The sequence below is a fragment of the Aedes albopictus genome, chromosome 2 (genome assembly GCF_035046485.1).
Source record: "Aedes albopictus strain Foshan chromosome 2, AalbF5, whole genome shotgun sequence".
Classification (NCBI taxonomy): Eukaryota; Metazoa; Arthropoda; class Insecta; order Diptera; family Culicidae; genus Aedes; species Aedes albopictus.
Genome location: NC_085137.1, coordinates 164,399,205 through 164,417,094, shown reverse-complemented (window position 1 = coordinate 164,417,094; position 17,890 = coordinate 164,399,205). Strand labels below are relative to the sequence as shown.

At 40.2% G+C, this 17,890-nt stretch overlaps 1 protein-coding gene across 6 annotated transcripts in view; it reads right to left on the bottom strand.

Moving 5' to 3' along the window:
- The window catches only part of LOC109398697 (nicotinate phosphoribosyltransferase), an 82,614-nt gene that overhangs the window by 20,462 nt on the left and 44,262 nt on the right, over positions 1 to 17,890 (bottom strand). For 5 of the 6 annotated variants that reach the window (XM_062850669.1, XM_062850671.1, XM_062850674.1 and 2 more), the window contains 2 exons: positions 3,555 to 3,695; positions 3,301 to 3,472 (listed from right to left, as the gene is read on the bottom strand). In XM_062850669.1, the coding sequence (XP_062706653.1) occupies positions 3,301 to 3,472; positions 3,555 to 3,695 (313 nt within the window). Of the gene's footprint in view, positions 1 to 3,248; positions 3,473 to 3,554; positions 3,696 to 17,890 lie in introns of all 6 variants that reach the window. The other variant, XM_062850670.1, reaches the window with a different exon arrangement.

Here is a 17,890-nt window from a genome sequence, read left to right as displayed (position 1 = left end):
GTGGAACTTCTAGGAAAAATCTCCACGGAATCTCTTCCCAGTAAAACTCCTTCTCGCGGCCTTCGAACGATAAGTGCGAGTGTATTGTTTTTGGAATGTTGATAATAAAGCTCGATTTGTTGTTCGTATGCCGCGTCAGTGCGGGAGATTGACATCTAAGAGCCGAAGGGGAGATAAAGTTGTGAAGGACGGATCTGGTTAGTGTAGTAGTTCGAATCTAGATTCACTTTCTATTCCGCACAAAATCGTAACATGTTCTGTGGATAATTTGGTTAAAGCACCGGACTAGCGATACGGAGTCGTGGGTTCGAATCCCACCAAAATAAGTAAGAAGTTTTTTTCCTAAATGTATCTCTCAATTTGTCACTTAAACCCACTTTGTCTTCAAATCATTCAAGTTTTTCCGTCTATGTCTAACATATAGACCGACTGGTATAGCTGGACAAGGGCAATACATTAAATGTTTTTCCTAGATGGATTCCTAAAGGAATCCCCTAACAATATTTGAAAAATGTAATTTATTCTGGAGATGTTGCACCAATATTTGTTTTTATTAAATCTCCAGAACAACATCATACACCCGGCTTTGCAAATTTGGATTTTTTCCTAAAACAAGAGTTATCTTCTGGAACCACCAATATCTCCGTGAATCCGTTTTATTTCAGTGGACATTTTTGTCTACAGGGGCCGTTCGCTCGTTGCAACATGTTTACATTGCAACGAGCGAATGCCAGCGTACGTCAGTTTGACACTAAAGTGCATCGAAATGCACTGCCAGCATGACTGACGGCACAAAATTGACACTTGATTCACAGAGAAACAGACATCACACTCTACTCGCTTCCAATCGATTATCCTTTTACCAGTTGATTCAAATATCTACTAGTTGTTTAATTGACCAGTCGCGGCGCTGGCGTTGTTTTTGCTCCTGTTTGATGTTTGCTCACAATTTCCATCTAGTGATGGCTTGTCCAAACACGGCATGATTAGCATTGGGTGATTACGATTTCGTGACGATGATTTTGAATATAATTTTCTCTAAGTATTACGTCTGTTTATCTGAGCTTGATTGCTTTTTAATTGCAAACACGTGTCAAATTTTGCAATTAGCGGACTTGCAACTAAAAAGCGTTGCAATGAGCGGGTTTGCAACGAGCGAACGGGCGTTGTACTTTCAAATAATTTTTTGATGAGATTTCCCCAGAATTTGGAATTTAAAACAAGCACTGAGCGGAATTTGGTCTACTTTTTCAAATAGCTAGAACTGTTATACATTTGAGTGACAACTATGAAGTGTCACAGAGCATTTGTGCGTTGTGAAAATTGAACCGGGATGAAGACAAATTCGGCTAGCTGCTGCTTTGGTGCGGTTGCCTACGTCGTATGCAAAATGAGAAAAAAAAAAATCAACTCGTAAGTAAAGTGAAATGCAAACGTGAAGTTTTGCGTAATTATTCGATTTCCAGTGGGCTGAGAGTATTGTGTTGTTCTTTGCTGTGCATGCATCGCTCTTGTAAGGAGTAAGTTTGGTAGCATAATTGATCGCGTTCGCTATTGTCTCGAGTGAAAATCGAAACAATAGATGCGCGGGTGTTTAATGCTCAGTATTGTGTTGTTCTTTGCTGTGCATGCATCGCTCCTGTAAGGGGTGAGTATGGCAGCATAATCGATCGCGTTCGCTATTGTCTCGAGTGAAAATCAAAACAATAGATGCGCGGGTGTTTAATGCTCAGTATTGTGATGTTCTTTGTTGTACATGCGAGTATCGAGAAATAATGTCGCACGATTGTATCGTTTTAGCGATAGGTCAACGGGTGCTCGAATGAATGATTGATGATCGGTGAACAAGCTCTTGTTTTTCTTTGAAAGATGCAGTTAATTTATCTGTTAGTTTAAAATCATCCTTCAGATTTTTACTCAACAACAACTGCAAAGTTCGTCACTTCAAGTGTCGGCCAAATTTTTCAATTAAATTTGTGTTTAAAAAAATCTCCTGCATTTTTGTACATTTCGGCACCTTACGGTGCTGGCCACACTGATTTGATCCGTAATTATGCGTCAGTATTTTGCCTAAGTTTGTGCGGTCCGTCACTGTTAGTGTCGGCACAATATTTTGTTTCAATATATCGATTTTATGGCAAGTAGCATATTGGTTCACCAGTCCTCTCAACTGCGAGGTGACGCAAAATATTTTTCATTCCATAAATTTTCATTTAAAATTTTCATAGTCTCACCATTCTTCCAAATTGTGAGGTGACACATTTGTGTGTATACTGTACGGTTTCATGGATCGCATCGCTTACCAAAGCGTATCCCTGATCTATGTAACTATCAATCCCCTCCCTACTAACAAAACTCCTTCCCGTGACAACTGTGGAGGGTCCAGTAGTACATACAACCTCTAGTAGCAACAGATGTCGAACTAACATTCTTTCCCTTCCCCGGTAGACCGTAAGGACGTGGCCAGCGCCGTTATTGACCCAATAAAGTTTGAGCTCTCGAAACGTGTACATTGAGGATGGTGGCAAATCCCAAGCCCCAACCAATTGGTTCTCTGTGCAATTTCGGTAGCTCAGGTCAATCACGGAGTAGCAACTACGAAGTGTACGGTCACCAATGCTCATGCTCATTATTCGATTTCCAGTGGGCTGATTAATGATAGTCTACGTTTGTTTTCTTCCATCTGATTAACCATTGGCAGAGGTAAGTTGGAATATTTGTAGTTATTGGCTATTTCTCGTCTGATATGACGGGAATGCGCGCATATAAAAAAGTAGGTTTTTACCCTATGAAGAATAAGAAACTCAGAAATTGAGCAAGATTTTTTTTGTGGAAAATTAAGGTTCTAAAGACATTTTGCCTATTTTTTTGTATTTGTTTTGTTCATCCACATCGCAGTGTGATTCGTCATCAATTTAGCAAGGACTCGGGTTAATTGTTAGTCGGGAATTATGCAATTATGTTTGAAATAATATATAATATTGACAAAATGATAAGAACCAATCAATGTCATACAGTAGTGCGTGAAAAACCAATCCAAATAGTGTACATACATAAATAAGTCAGTAAACCGAGAACAGAAGGAAGAATAGTGGGAAATATAAAGATTTCGATCGATACAAATTAAAACCCGAAATACTTTTCAACAGGTGGCGCCAACAAACCAGTATCTCACGTACAATCTCACAACAACAATCGTACAAATTATTCATAAAGTAAAAGTAATAGTAAAAGAAACTAATGCACACCAACACAACAACGGGTCGATATCCGAGAGAGTGTAGCCTAAAAGCGGAATACCTCTTAACATCGTACGTGTCGACTAGGGCCATGAAGCCGTCGGGGAAAGCGATCGCAAAGGACACCATCGCGGCCAGTTCGCCCTCGCTCGATTCCTCCGTCGAGATGTCCAGCAGTTTCGATAGCTGAACCCGGTGATCGATGGCCAGCTCCAGCAGGTCGCGTTTGTCCCCTTTTTCGAGGGTGCGGGAATAAAGTAATTGGTCGGTCATTTATGCGTGGTGCTTGATAATCTGAAAGTTTTTCGGACTTACCGGTTTCTTTGTGTGCCAGAACACGGGTCTTGAGCTCCTGGGTGCCGGTAAAGGAGGTGATGTACGCATGAGCGTGAGTTCCCTTCACCGGAATGTTGAAAAGCTTGCCCGCCAACACGTTGGATGTGCCATCGAAGCCACCTAGGGAAGGAAAGTTAGGGAAAAGTAGTTATCAATATGTTTTGCTTATTACACTGTTGCATTAATTTCATATTATTTGGTAAGAAGTTAACCTAGCACAAAAATTACTCTTTTTTGAGTACGATTTTTATTCAATTCCCGTCTAGTCAAGCACTAACTTTTTTTTTTCATCTGTAGAGCCTTTTGAACCACTGCGTCCATTATTTAGGAATATTGTGGTTTGACCCATATTTAATTTGGTGCTAGTCAAATATCCTGTCACAATTGAGCTGTGATGGACAATGGTTGATGAAACACCTGATCCCAACTAGGCACAACTCGTTTTATGAAGTTTATTACCCTGTTGGGATTACTTCGCCAAATTTCCAAGGGCTCTAGAAACCCTTTACCAAATACCGCCAATCTCTGATTGGATAGTACTCCACAGTTGCAGAGTAAATGTTCAGCAGTTTCGTTTTCCGCTTGACAGAAACGACACTCGGAGGATTGGATTTTTCCAATCTTATTTAGATGATATTTACTCGGGCAGTGACCAGTCATCAGACCAGTAATTACCCTGAGATTTCTTTTGTTTAGATTCAATATGGACCTGGCTTTTTCTGCACTGGGTTTTATGAACCTTTTCGCTTGCTTGGATGTATCCGTGGCATTCCAATTAGATTCTACCGTGGACATTTCCCAAGTTTTTAGTTTCATCCGTAGAGCACACTCAGGAACTCCACAGAAAGGTTCAGGGCCTACAAAGCTTGATGCCGCACCCTGTCTTGCTAAATTGTCGGCGTTTTCATTTCCCAGAATTCCACAATGACCGGGCACCCAGTATAAAGTTACCTCGTTCCTACTGGCCAATTGCCTCAGAGAAATAATGCATTCCCACACTAGCTTTGATTGGCAAGTGAAAGCCTTTAGCGCATTTAGAGCCGCCTGACTGTCCGAAAAAATACAGATCTTGGCAAACCTATAGGTAAATTCAACGGAAGCTAACGATCTCTCCGCATCTGGTGGCAGGAATGAGAACCCTATGAAAAACGTGGCTCTTCCAAAATTTCACATGGCGCAGCATAGGCAAAGTGCACTTTTTTCACTTTTTCATATCGAATTGCGCATCGTAGAGAAACAAACGAGCACTTTTTGAAAAGAAAATGTAATTCTCTTTCAAATGCGCTTAGATCCAGTTGGTACTTACAAACAATTTATGTGATTAATTTGAGGAGCTCTTGCTATGCCTCCGGCGGGCAATCTTCCGGATTTTTTGTTAGCTGGCCAATCCGGTGTCTGTCGCCGTGGGCATCGAGATTGATGATACTAGAAGCCATTGCAAATGGAAAATAGCAACTTCTAGAGCAAAAAATGGTTAAAATTTGACGATAAAAAATTGAATTTTTTATGTAAACAAACGATTTTCTCCTTATCTCACCAAGCGCCTCTACAATTGGGGGTCATCTGGATTCGCCTATAATTTCTTTTCAGACAAATGTTGGCACACTCTAGAATGGCTTGAATTTCTGCTTGAAATACAGTAGGACTGCATCCCATAGCCTTACTTATACCAGGGCCGAAAACACCAGCTCCTGTATTTTCACCCATCTTGGACCCATCAGTATAAAATACAATAGAACCTGGACGTAAACTTGGCCCACCAGCATCCCAAATATAGCGACATGGTTTCACCACTTTGAAGGGAACATCATAGTTGGTCTTCGTTATCATCCAATCTTCTACTGTTTTTATATCCATATTTAATTTGAAGTCTTTGATGATTCTCAAATGTCCCACAAGATCCCCGTCTAGTACTTTATTGTAACGGATAAACTGCAGGGCACTTTTTGCCGCTTGTAGTTTAACAAATTGATGCAATGGCAGTATATTGAGGAGGGCATCCAAAGCAACTGATGGAGTGCTTTTCATTGCTCCTGTCGTAGATATACAAGCAAGTCTTTGTAGCTTACCTAGCTTCTTTTGAGAGGATACCTCATTTGTTTTGGGCCACCAAACAAGTGAAGCATAAGTAATCTGAGGCCGGACTATTGCAGCATAAATCCAGTGAATCATGTTTGGTCTAAGACCCCAGGTTTTTCCTAAAGCTTTGCTGCAGACCCAAAGGGCATTCGCAGGCCCGGATTAAGGATTGTGGGGGCCCGGGGCCCGATCGGATGTGGAGGCCCCTCGGAGAGATGACCAAAAATGTTTTTCCTTATTTTTGAACAGTACTTGAGCAATATGATAAATAATGCTAATGTCAGCAACCAAAAAAGGTTTTTGTGGGGGCCCTTAAAATGTGGGGGCCTGGGGCCCGGGCCCCCCCGGCCCCCCCCTTAGATCCGGCCCTGGGCATTCGTACCCTTAGTTAAAACATTGTTTAAATGTGAATTCCAATTCAGTCTTTTGTCCAAAGTTACCCCAAGATGTTTAACTTCTTCCGAGAACTGAATTTGAACTCCATTTAAAGAAGGTTCAACCTTATTTTTAACCTTCGTGTAAAAGGTACAATTACAGTTTTTGAAGGGTTTACGTTTAATCCCTCCTCTCGGCACCATTTGAGGGTAACATTCAACGCAGATTGTAGCCGACTGGATATCGTGTCATCATATTTTCTACGTACCAGAATGGCTACATCATCTGCGTATCCAATAACCTCAAAACCTTGATTAATAAGCTTTTTAAGGAGTTCGTCCACTACCAAAGACCACAATAAGGGCGATAGTACTCCTCCTTGAGGACAGCCCTTCACATACATAAGCACTGACTACTCGTGGTTATTCTTGCACCTCGTTGAATGTCTCATGGCTAATTTGGTTTCAATTACTAATTTATAAATTAGCTTCCAATTTCTTTAAAATCATAAGATTGAATAATTGCTCATCGAATTCTGTTTTCGTCTAGTTCACGTCTATTTTGGGCACAACCTGAGTTCAATTCTCGGCACACATTCTACGTGACACTATGGTATATCGGATAGTCAAAAACTATAATTTGACCGAAAATGTTGATTGGAAAAGCTGGCCAATTTCTTTGCAAGCCAAATCAAATCATGTGTACTTTTGAGCAGAAAGCTTTTAAATTGAAATGAATGTAGCTTTAGAATAACGACCAAAATATTTCAATTAATATTGTTACCCACATAATACGCTATCACAGTGCAACGAATAAATCTTTCTCTGTGGTTGTGAAATACTATTTTTCTTATGCCGAAAATCCACGCACACATTTGGCTTGCATGCTCCCTAGACGAAGACAACTTGTCGTTTCCATTTTAGCAACGGGAAAAAAGGATTTATTTGAAAAATTGTACAACTTTTGCTGCAATCTGCTGCAGCGAAATCCAATATTGAACTGCCACAGAGCTTTTGTGAGATGTGAATTGAAGGTTGCTTCAACAACTGAATCTGGCGAAGTGAAAGTTGAACGGTGATGAAGAACCATCCGGTTGGCTGATGATTCGGTGTGATTGCCTTTCGTCGTACGCAATTCCGTCTAATATGACGGGAATTAGCGCATATGAAGAAGTGAATGAAACATACTAATCCAAATACGGAAATTAAAAACATAAAAGTTTCTAAGTTTCCTCTCTCAATCTCCTGTTCAAGTTACCCGTTATATAGCGTGTATTTTCCTCAACCTATCACACGTCCAGCACAATTCCTGGCTATCATCTACTTCGAAACGGAAACCATTCAGGCAAACTCTAGCAACCGCAACATAGTCACAGGCGAACACGATACACCCCGTAAAAATAATAGCACCCACCTGGCTAGCAGTATGCTATAGAAACGGCGAACACTGCGGAACGGAAAAGATATTCACTAGAATTATTGATCAATCTTTGCTAAATAGCGAATACGACACGTTCCGCGCCGCAGTGAAAAAGCAAAGGGTATAACAACAGGAAGGGCACAACCGCTCCTACCAGCAATCAAATGTGAGCTGCTTTGCAATTATTTCTTCTGACTGCGTCTCATATTGCTTGGTCCTATGGTTATTTATTCGATGTTTTACCACAATTTGGTACATTTGCTAAATGACACCACCGAAAAAAGAAGAGAACACCTAAATGTGTATGACGTGATTTTTCATGTACAACTCAGCACTTCTGGGTTTATTTCCAGGTTGAGAAAATAAATCAGCAAACAGTGATTCCAAACAATGAATGTCATGGCATGATTTTCTGCAAATGAATGGGCTCGTCAATCGACATACTGTTTGAATCAGCATATTTTTATGTGAAGTTTAAAGACCATGAATAATCGGTAATGGACAATAGGATAGTTTTTCAACGGATCATAAATAAAAATACGTACATAGTGAGCTCTGGCTTGGTAGTTGGAAGGCAAGGCAAAGTGTGGTGTTGCGCAAAGTTTCGGTATTATTTTGTTTTATTTTCGCATTTTCCGGTTTCGGTTGGTGACATGCTGTAACTTTGTTCTCCTATAAGCGATTGAGCTGAAAATTTGACAGCGAACTACAAATATGGTGAATATTGTTATAGAAAAATCTGAGAATTTTCTAAGAACGTGGAAAAAAGTTAAACGCTATGTGAAATTGATCATAATAATAGCAGTGTTTGCTTTGATTTTTTTTATTCAGCAAACATTTTTAAAAGTTTTAATCTTATACATTCACTTGTAATCAAGTCGAAAACTGTTCGAATAGCGTGCGAAAATATTTCTTGTTTTTTCAAGGTTAAGCTACATTTCAATTTATTTAAACTGTTATTATTTTGAACAATTTCACATAGAGTTTAACTTTTTCCCACGAACTTTGAAAGTTTTCAGATTTTGCTATAATAATATTCACCATATTTGTAGTTTGCTGTCAAATTTTCAGCTCAATCGCTCATAAGAGTACAAAGTTATATAATGTCAAAGTTGGCCATTTTGTATGGAAAACGGCTATCACTGCTATTTTTATGAACACAGCTGTATATGCGAAAGTTAAATAAATTAATGGAACTGATGTAAGAGCAGACAAGAAATGGTTTTACAGTAACTTTGAAAGAAAAGCCTATAGTTTGAAGAAGGGCAAATCACTCTGAAACAAAAAATTGATGTGAACTCAAACCATTCAAACTTCACAATACATTAAATCTTTTATGTTGTTTAATTATTTTATTGCGCACAACAGTTTATTTTTTCAACAAGAACATTTCTACAAATTTGTCTGGTGGACAAGTTGATCATGATGTGGATCCAATTGATCAAATATTATTTTGACGGAATTTGATCAATACTCATCAAAAAATTTCCTTTCTTCATGATGTTCTTTCCAGCTTTTACTGATACGGAATTTTCGGCTTTTTTATTTTTTTCAAAGACTCCCTTCTTTCGATTGGAAGTACTTTTTGGAGCTTATTTTTGACAATAACATGATCACTTTAAATAATAATTTTTGTGGCAAACAACAAAATTACCCGTAACTGTTGATCATACTTAAGCCAATCGAATATCATAAACAAAAACCTTTTGGAAGCAATGTATTTTACACAGAAATAATAACTTAAGTGACGGTTTTACCTACACTATTAGCCTGACTGTCACTGCCCGATAGCCAGTACTACCAATATCACAAGCTTGAATGTACCATTAGGCCCAATATCACTTGATCAAATTCTACAAAAACATTGTTCTTGAGGAAATTAATTAATTAAGTAATTAATAATTCCAGCAGTTTTTTTTTCTTTTTTTTTTAATCATCTGCTGTTCTTTCTAGATGAACTTCTTAGTTTACTTGCGCCATCTCTAACCAATATCACGATGATTGAAACATGTGAGCTGAAGGACATCCCGCTTCAACAGTGAATCAGATCTTCAGATGCATAAATCTCAAGAAGCTAGCTTCAGATAACAGTGCATTTTATTATTTTGTTCTTGCTCACTTTTAATAAGCTTAAAATAAGAAGCTCAGGTGCGCTGCTTTTGTTTACGAATAGATTTGTGCGCTCAAAATCGTGAATAGGTGCCGACGTCAGATATGATGGCGGCCATTTTGGGATTCTAACAAGTCTGTCCTTGACATATGTGGGCTTGGCTTATGGTACTATGGCTAATGGTGCTCCGGCTACTGTTATAGAATCTTAATATCAATGGTTAAAAGACATTCGGCTGAAGGAAGTTGGGTCGAATGTCATTTGGTCGAGGTTCATTAGGTCAAAAAGTTATTTTGCCGAATGGCCATATTTTTTTTCGTTTTATTTTTTTATGCTGTTAAAATAATTGTTGGAAGTTGGAGGTACTGTATTTTACCCATGAATCTTTCCGTTTTTTAAATATAGTAACAATAAACGGGTTTAAGATCTGTAATTTTTTTCAATAATTAAACTATTAGTTCCGCAATACTAATATTGCTTTATGGTTTTAACATAATCAACGGTTTTTTTGCACCAAAACCGTTGATGTTCAAATAGTGAATTTTGCCTTCTTTTAAACATAGGCTGTTCTTCTTATAGCTGTCTACAATGATTGATGATTTGGAACAGAATGAAAGATTTACACACACTATCATGAATAGTGCCACCTTTATTCCCAATGGCGCTGCTAACAGTGACTTCCGATTTTTAGCAGAAGACTTTCATTCTTGATAAAGTGGTCTTCGCTTATAGCCTAGTTACATCGAAGTTTCGCGCTTATTATACACGCGTATCTGCAATGATCGATTTCTCTTCATTCATCTGGCGAACGGTTTTATGGCAAATATCGCACAATCGCAAAAAAATGATAATGATTTTATTGAAAAATAAAAAAGATATCGCACAAGCAAGTTGTCCGTTTTATAAATTGAACAGTCCTTAATGTTACGATACACGGCTGTTCGGGTCCGTATGGAGTTGATCATCAATATTAACTTCTTTTCTCGATCAGCCTAGATAGCTGTGTAGTGTCGGTAGCGGTTGTCACAATTGGCTAAGAATAACACTGCCTGTTCCGGTGGTAAGAGTCCATTATACAGGTGACCGCTAATTCATGGTGTGATGCGGCTATATGCTTACCGTGCCTAGGAATGAATGGCTAGGGGGGTCTTTTAAAATCCTAACCGCTTAACGGAGCCTGTGCAGTACTAGGGCGCCATCCACAGTATTCTGCCCTTACTGCGCCAGCCGGAGCAATGGTGCAGTTGTCCTTGTGTTTCTCCGAAATAATCAGCTATCCTTCTTAAGCCTCAACTGCGAGGCTCAATAAGGGTGGGATTATTAGTACGCTGAAGTTTTTTTACGCGGTTTCTTTACGCGGTACCGCGTAAAAAATCCCGCGTTTAAAAAAAAAAATCGTAAAAAAACGCATTTTTTCAAAACCCGTCTTAAAAAAAACCGAGTTTTTTCAAAAACACGCGCAAAATAGTCAGGATTACATCTAAAGTGACTTGACTTTTTTTACGACGTTTTTTGAAATAACGCGTTTTTTACGACGGTTTTTGAAATAACGCGGTTTTTTTACGACGTTTTTTGAAATAACGCGGTTTTTTACGCGGTTATATGGCTCTTTGCATTATGCGTTCTTCACAGTGTCCTCTGTGTATCTTCGTCTCTGGCGTTCTTCAATCGATACCGAATTGGTTTTTCTCGCTGCTCTTTTTCTTGTGTTGTGATTGTAAGAGTTTGATCGTGCCTAATTTGGGTAGTGGCTATGGTTATGACAGCTCAGATCAATCTTCAGCATAAAAGAACAGCTTTGGTCCAAGAACCTTACTTTCGTAGGATGATTACTATGTAGGTGTAATGCTTTAATTAACACCTATATGGTTCCGCATTTTGCGTTTGACCCGATGTTTGCTACTTTCAGCAAAATTGAAATGGCAATCTCGCGTATCATGCCTCGAGCCCCAAAATGTTTTGATAAAACTGTTTGTTTGCAGCCTTGCTATTCCCAAATCTTGGTGTTTGACCTCTTTCTTCTGAAATGATTAGAACGCTTTGTCGAGCATCACACCCGTGATGTTTTTCTGGCAAACATGCCTCTCCATGGGAACCAACATGCTTACCAAAATGGAAAGTCCACTGTGATTTGTTTACACAATGTTGTTTACGATATCGGAAAAGCATTCATTCAAAAATAATTTTGTTTGGGTGTTTTCTTGGATTTCCAGAATACTTTTGAACACGTATCTTTCGATTCCACATTGGAAACCGCACGGATTGTCCTATTTATCTTTCAATGGATTTACCAAAATGCTCAAAAACTAACATCTCTTCTCTGCATTACGTCATGCAGCGATTAGGAAATTGAGTGTTTGTGGATGCCCCCGTGCGGGAGTCTTGTCACTACTTTTGAGGAATCTCGTATAAGAAACGCAATTGAGATAACTCAATGTGGTTTTCCTACTTATGATTTTGTCCATCACAAGCCTCAACAGGCTGCTTCATTTGTATGTCTTAGCTGAGAATCCGACTGTGGAACTTTGAATCATTTTATGTAACTACCCAGTTTTTACGCAACTGCGTTTCCGAGTACTCGGTAAACACTTGATTAAGTGAAACTGACCTAAGAAGCCTGAATCTTCAGGATGTTCTGTTGTTCTGAACCCGTTGTGGCAAGTAGCTATAGGCTTACTTTACGGTTTATGCGTTTTTTACAGTGCCCTTTTCAGGGCGCTGTTTGAACCCGTTGAGGTACGCTTATGCGATTATGTCGACCCTATTCCCTTATCTCCCCTTTCCCTATCCCATCGCTCATTCCTCCCTTCCCTCTCCCTCAGGTAAATGATAAATAGGCTCGTATTCAGGGTCGTTTTCGGGGGTTTCGGGGGGTTTCAGATGCGTTACATGGGGTCCGAGGGGGTTTAAAGGGAATTTTGGAGACATTTCAAGAATCTTCAGAGGGGTTGCGGCGGATTTTAGAAACGTTATCGAGGCGTTTCATATGAGATTTCGGAGTTTTGGAGGGTCTCAGGTACGTTGCATGGGCAGGGTCGGATTTACAAATGTGGGGGCCCGGAGCCACAGTATTGTGGGGCCCTTCATATAGAGCAAATATTTTTGCCAATATAACATGGAAAAAATAAAAAAAAATGATCTTTATTTTCAAATATAGGAAGGTAGGTTCTTGTACCATTTGGGCAAGTCTACCTATTTTGGGCACTTGGCGTTATAACTACACACTTAGTTTTATTCGCCGAGCTTATAAGTCAATATCAAACCAATTAATATGATTTTTTGTATAGGATTAGATACAGTACGTACACAGACAAACAGACGTAACACCTTGAACGATTTTCATGAAAACCCATCGCCCAGTTGACACTACCATCACCTGGTGGAAAAGTTGCACGAATCACTGTGGTGTGCAATATCGTCAACAGAAGGCGCTAGTGTGAAACGTCAAACGCATAGGAAAACGATGCGCGTGCCTCTGGTTGTGAAAGCCACAACTATGAAAATTTAAAATGATCGTTAAAAGCGTGGTCGATGGAAATTTCGCAAGTGTTACGTCTGTTTGTCTGTGGTACGTATCTATATACCGGGTGTCAAAAATTAGGACATTAGGTATAAAATTGACTTAGTCGTAGCGATAAGTGCCCAAAATAGGTACACCTGCCCAAATGGTACAAGACTTTATTAATGTCGTTAGGGAAGAATTTGAATGTAGAACAAAAGAAAAGCCTAGGAATGATGTTGATATCCAACGAATTTATTCATAACGGATTTGAAATTCTAGCGTAGAAATTTATATGAAGTTAAAAATACTTTCCGCAAGTGAACTCGCGGCATTAGGTGTTTTTACGAAATCCAAAAGGAATTTCTAGTGGATTCTTGCCTAGGAGCAAGACACTGTGAAATCCGGAGCAACTCTGAGCAATCCTGAGTAACTTTTTTTGTTCAAAACCATTCAGAAACGTCTCTACGAAGCGAGAAATCGGACAAGACTGCTCGATTTTTCACTGGTATCAGGCAACACTACGGAAAAACCAGAGTGATCCTGAGCAATCCAGAGGAATTCTGAGCAACACTTCGATAACAGAGTTACTCTCGCTCAGTGAATCAAAATTCAACCATCGCGCAACAATAACGACAATGTCGCAACCTCAATTTGTTGCGACATTCTACCCAATGCGACATACGTTTGTCCCAACTTGAACAGAATAGGACAAAGATCGTGAACCACCAGTTTAGAGATTTTTAAGCCTTGCATTGTGATTTTTGAACGGTAACTTCGAGTCGGTAAACACTGCAATGCTGCTGAAGATGTACCATCAAAAAGTTTCGATTTTGGGTTGGTAATAATTGATTAATCACGAGTTGAAAAGTACGCAACAAATTCAGGCTCCGTTTTGTCTGCAACAAAATTTTTCGAGATCATGTCATTATCTGTTACCAGTTGGGATAAAGAGTAATCGCCGCGCCTTCTTTGTTGCTTGTTTTGTGCCTCTTTTGTCTGACAATTCTCTTCACTGCTCTCGCTGTATCTGTCTTGCCCCTAGATCCCTGCTGCAATTTCTAAAGAAGTCGCGAGTCGATCATCATGAAGAAAGAACACTTAAAAAAATCGCGTTACTGCTAGGGAAGGTTCAGGCGACCTTCCAAAAGAATTTTCCACAAAACTATGAAATCAAAGAGGAAATTCTAATAGAAAATGCTGAAGAAATTTTAAAGGGAATCCATGATAAGTCCGTGATGGAATATCTGTCTTAATTTCTATTAGAATTTCAAGTAAAATTTCTTGAAAATAGTTAGCGGAAAACCCGGATAAATTTTTAGCCAATTTCTCCAAAACTTTATTCTGAACACCGCTAGCCATCATGGTTTCTCATAGCGGAAATCATGATGGTTACAGGTCGCAAGCCCTGGTAAAGTGTGGAACGTTTTGATGGCTGTGATCCCTGACCATCATGTAATCAAAATCCCAGGGATACTCAAGTGACCATACTGTTGGGTTGTGGGGGTTGCGTGTGTGGGGTGCATATATTGACAAGCATTGCTATGGATCGTTAGGGCTGAGTAGGAGCGGGGAATGGATCTACGATTGCTTAATTGCGATTATACCTACTTACTGGTATAGTCGTGGTTCAGCAGTGGTGGTGCCGCTTTTCGCTTGTGTTCGGCCTAGGTGGTTTGTTTAGGCGGTGCTGGTAGGTCTGTATGTACTTCGTACGTGCAGTGCGTACGGCTCCTACGGCTCAGCATTGTGGTTACTTGGGTAGTGTAGGATAATTGGGTTTGGGACTGAGGGGGTCGTCATTGATTCTGCCGACACCATTGCGTGCTCATTGTTGACGGTTGTGTTGGTGACGATTTCTTCAGCTTTAGAATCTCATTTATTCCACGCACAAACTTTGGGAGGAGGGACTGCTTTGTAATGCAAGAGAGGGATTTAAACTCTGCGTTACGGGTTGGGTGAGGTCATGCAGATAGAAGCAACCCAGGTGACCATGCGGCTCGGGTCGTGATGGATGCATGAGTGCAGTGTGTGTGGGGTGCGCTACCCTGTGGGTGCAGTTGAGTCCGGGTTGGAGTGGAAAGAGACCCTTCTCTACCCTAGATCGGTTTCGGTTGTACGGACGGGGTAGTGTTTGGCTTATTTGTGACGTGTTGTGTGGGATTTGCGGCCCGAGCTGCGCGGTTACTTAGGAAGTATTGTGCTCTGCAATCTAGATTTTGGTTTTAAGATGAAGCTATGGCTGGGCTGTGCCTCGGATTTGTTGGGCGCAGGTCGGGAGAGCTGATGGCGGTTTGTGCTGGAGGGTTTGCTCGATTGGTTAATCACTGGTGGTGGCCAGTTGATTGACTTGTCGGCGCTGCCTGTCATTTGGTTCTTGGGGTTTGTGCTCTCGAGATTCGGGGCGTTGCTTCGTTGTATCTTCGCTTTAATACTAATATTCCTTGTTTGATTTAACTGACTGTTATGTACAGGCGCTTAACTCATTCTATTTCATAGATTGCCAGATTTAAGGGTAATGGTTCAATTGGGTGTTAGCAATCAGAGTGGATTAGAACGAGTTGGCGCCTACAATACACCAACACTAACACACATACACCAATACTTACACGCACACATGCACCTACAACTAGCTGTAAAAGACCAGTGGGCGGGACAATGGTGCCTACCCAAAAGTTGTAGGTGGGGTGTTTGGCTTAGCTACATGACTTGGTCCGGCAAGCCCATAAACATCAATTGGTAGACGTATTGCCTAGTGAAAAGACAACGCAGATGGGCGAAAGCCAGGGGATGCGTTGATAATAGCAGAATAGCAGAATAGCAGAATTTCTCCAAAACTTTATTCTGATATTTTCAGGTGTCAGGGGCGTGTTAGGGGCTTAATGGGAATCCCAGGGTGTTACACAAGAGTACATAGAGGTCGCAGGGGTGTTTAAGGAGATCTAAAGGGGTTTCAGCAGGGTTAGCAGTCTTAGGAGTATTTCAGTGTTCTCAGCAGTGGTGTTCCAGCGTTTTGGGGTGCTTAAAGGAGTCTAAGGGCGTTTCATAGCGTCTCAAGGTCAGTTCGTGGGGTGTCTGGGCACTATAGAGGCAGTGTTGGTAAAAACTCAAAATCTCAAAACTGAAACGAAAATGTCTAGCTTCAACCCTGACCTTCGACTCACATCTAGGAACGCATTTACTCTCTCTCACGATGAGATGGAATCGACGGAGACCGATAGCGCACTGAACCATCCAGATGAGACTGCAGAACAATCGGGTTACGTACAAAAGGCTGAATCACATAAGGCTGAATGATCAAAAGGCTGAAACACATAAGGCTGAATGATCAAAAGGCTGAAACAAGGATGGGAACACTCACTTGCAAAGAGTTACACTCACTTGCTATTTTCTCAGCTCAGAAGCGTGCAATCAAGAAACGATGTATGGGCGACTTTTGCATTGTGGATTTGTCTAAAACTTTTCTGAATAGAATAGGGGTCGCACACGCATACCGAAGTCGTGAGGAAGCAGCCAAGGCAACTCTCCACGAGCTGAATGTAAATTACACTCACCTCGTGGAGAGTCGCTTTTACAACTCTGTCACGACTTTGGTATGCGTGTGCGACCCCTACTCTATTCGGCAAAGTTTTAGACAAAACCACAATGCAAAAGCCGTCCATGCATCGTTTCTTGATTGCACGCTTCTGAGCTGAGAAAATAGCAAGTGAGTGTAACTCTTTGCAAGTGAGTGTTCCCATCCCTGGGCTGAAAGCTTCAAAAGGCTGAAAGATATCAAAAGGCTGAAAGATATCAACATGTTGAAAAGTTTTGAAAGTTGTAGAGAATCGAATGAAATGACATTTTGGACATTTATGGCTAATCTATTGGTCTTTGATAAACATTTGACTCGACTTGAAAATGATCATAGGAAACAAAAGAATCTTTGCTCGAAAGTACATTTGGTCAAACGGTCATTTGGTCAAAACCCATTTTGCGGAAGAGGAAGTATATGACATTCAATCGATTTGACTATTCATCGAATGGACATCTGGTCACGTGAGCTAACTCTAACTGATGAAAAGACATTCAAGTGGAACATAATCCTCTGGATTTCGGTATCATAATGTCTATGTTATTGTACTTTCTTCAGTATCATATCGGCCAACACCCCGCTAATACTAAACTATTTTAGCTCAAATTGACAAAAGATTTCGCCAACAACTTATTTCCACTCGTTTGAAGTATTATGTGTGTCAACTCGGAAACTAGGTTGAATGAGTCTTAGATGTAAACAATTGTTCGCGTAATTCGGGTAATAAGCGGTAGTTGAGGCAAAAATTATTGTACCTAACTGTTGCTCGAAAATGTTTGAACTTTGTTCAGTTCTATGTAAATTTATAACGCGTGCGAGCTCTAAATTGAACACTAGCGAAATCCGCGAAACTGAAATGGCCATACCTCCACCATGTTTCCACAGATTTCAAACATTTTGAGCTCATTAGATTCAGAAATTCTTCTGCTGTGAAACCATATCTGAGCGTACCAGTCCAGTCAACATGGGTTTTGGCAAATCCGGATTTCCAATCATATGATTTAAAACAATACAGTAACGGAGTTATTGGCATGAATTATCGAAAATCATAAAATTGCCTAAGCCAATAGAGTCTGATCGTCGGTCCATCAGTTGGCCATTTCTGATTAAGTTTCTCAAGGAACTCCGCGTGACTGAACAGGTTTATTAGCATCACATACCGACAGAAACTATTTCCCCCAATGTTGTGCGCATAAGAATTCAGCAAGGTTGCGACCATTCATTTACAAAGATTTACATTCATTTGATATTATCTCAGT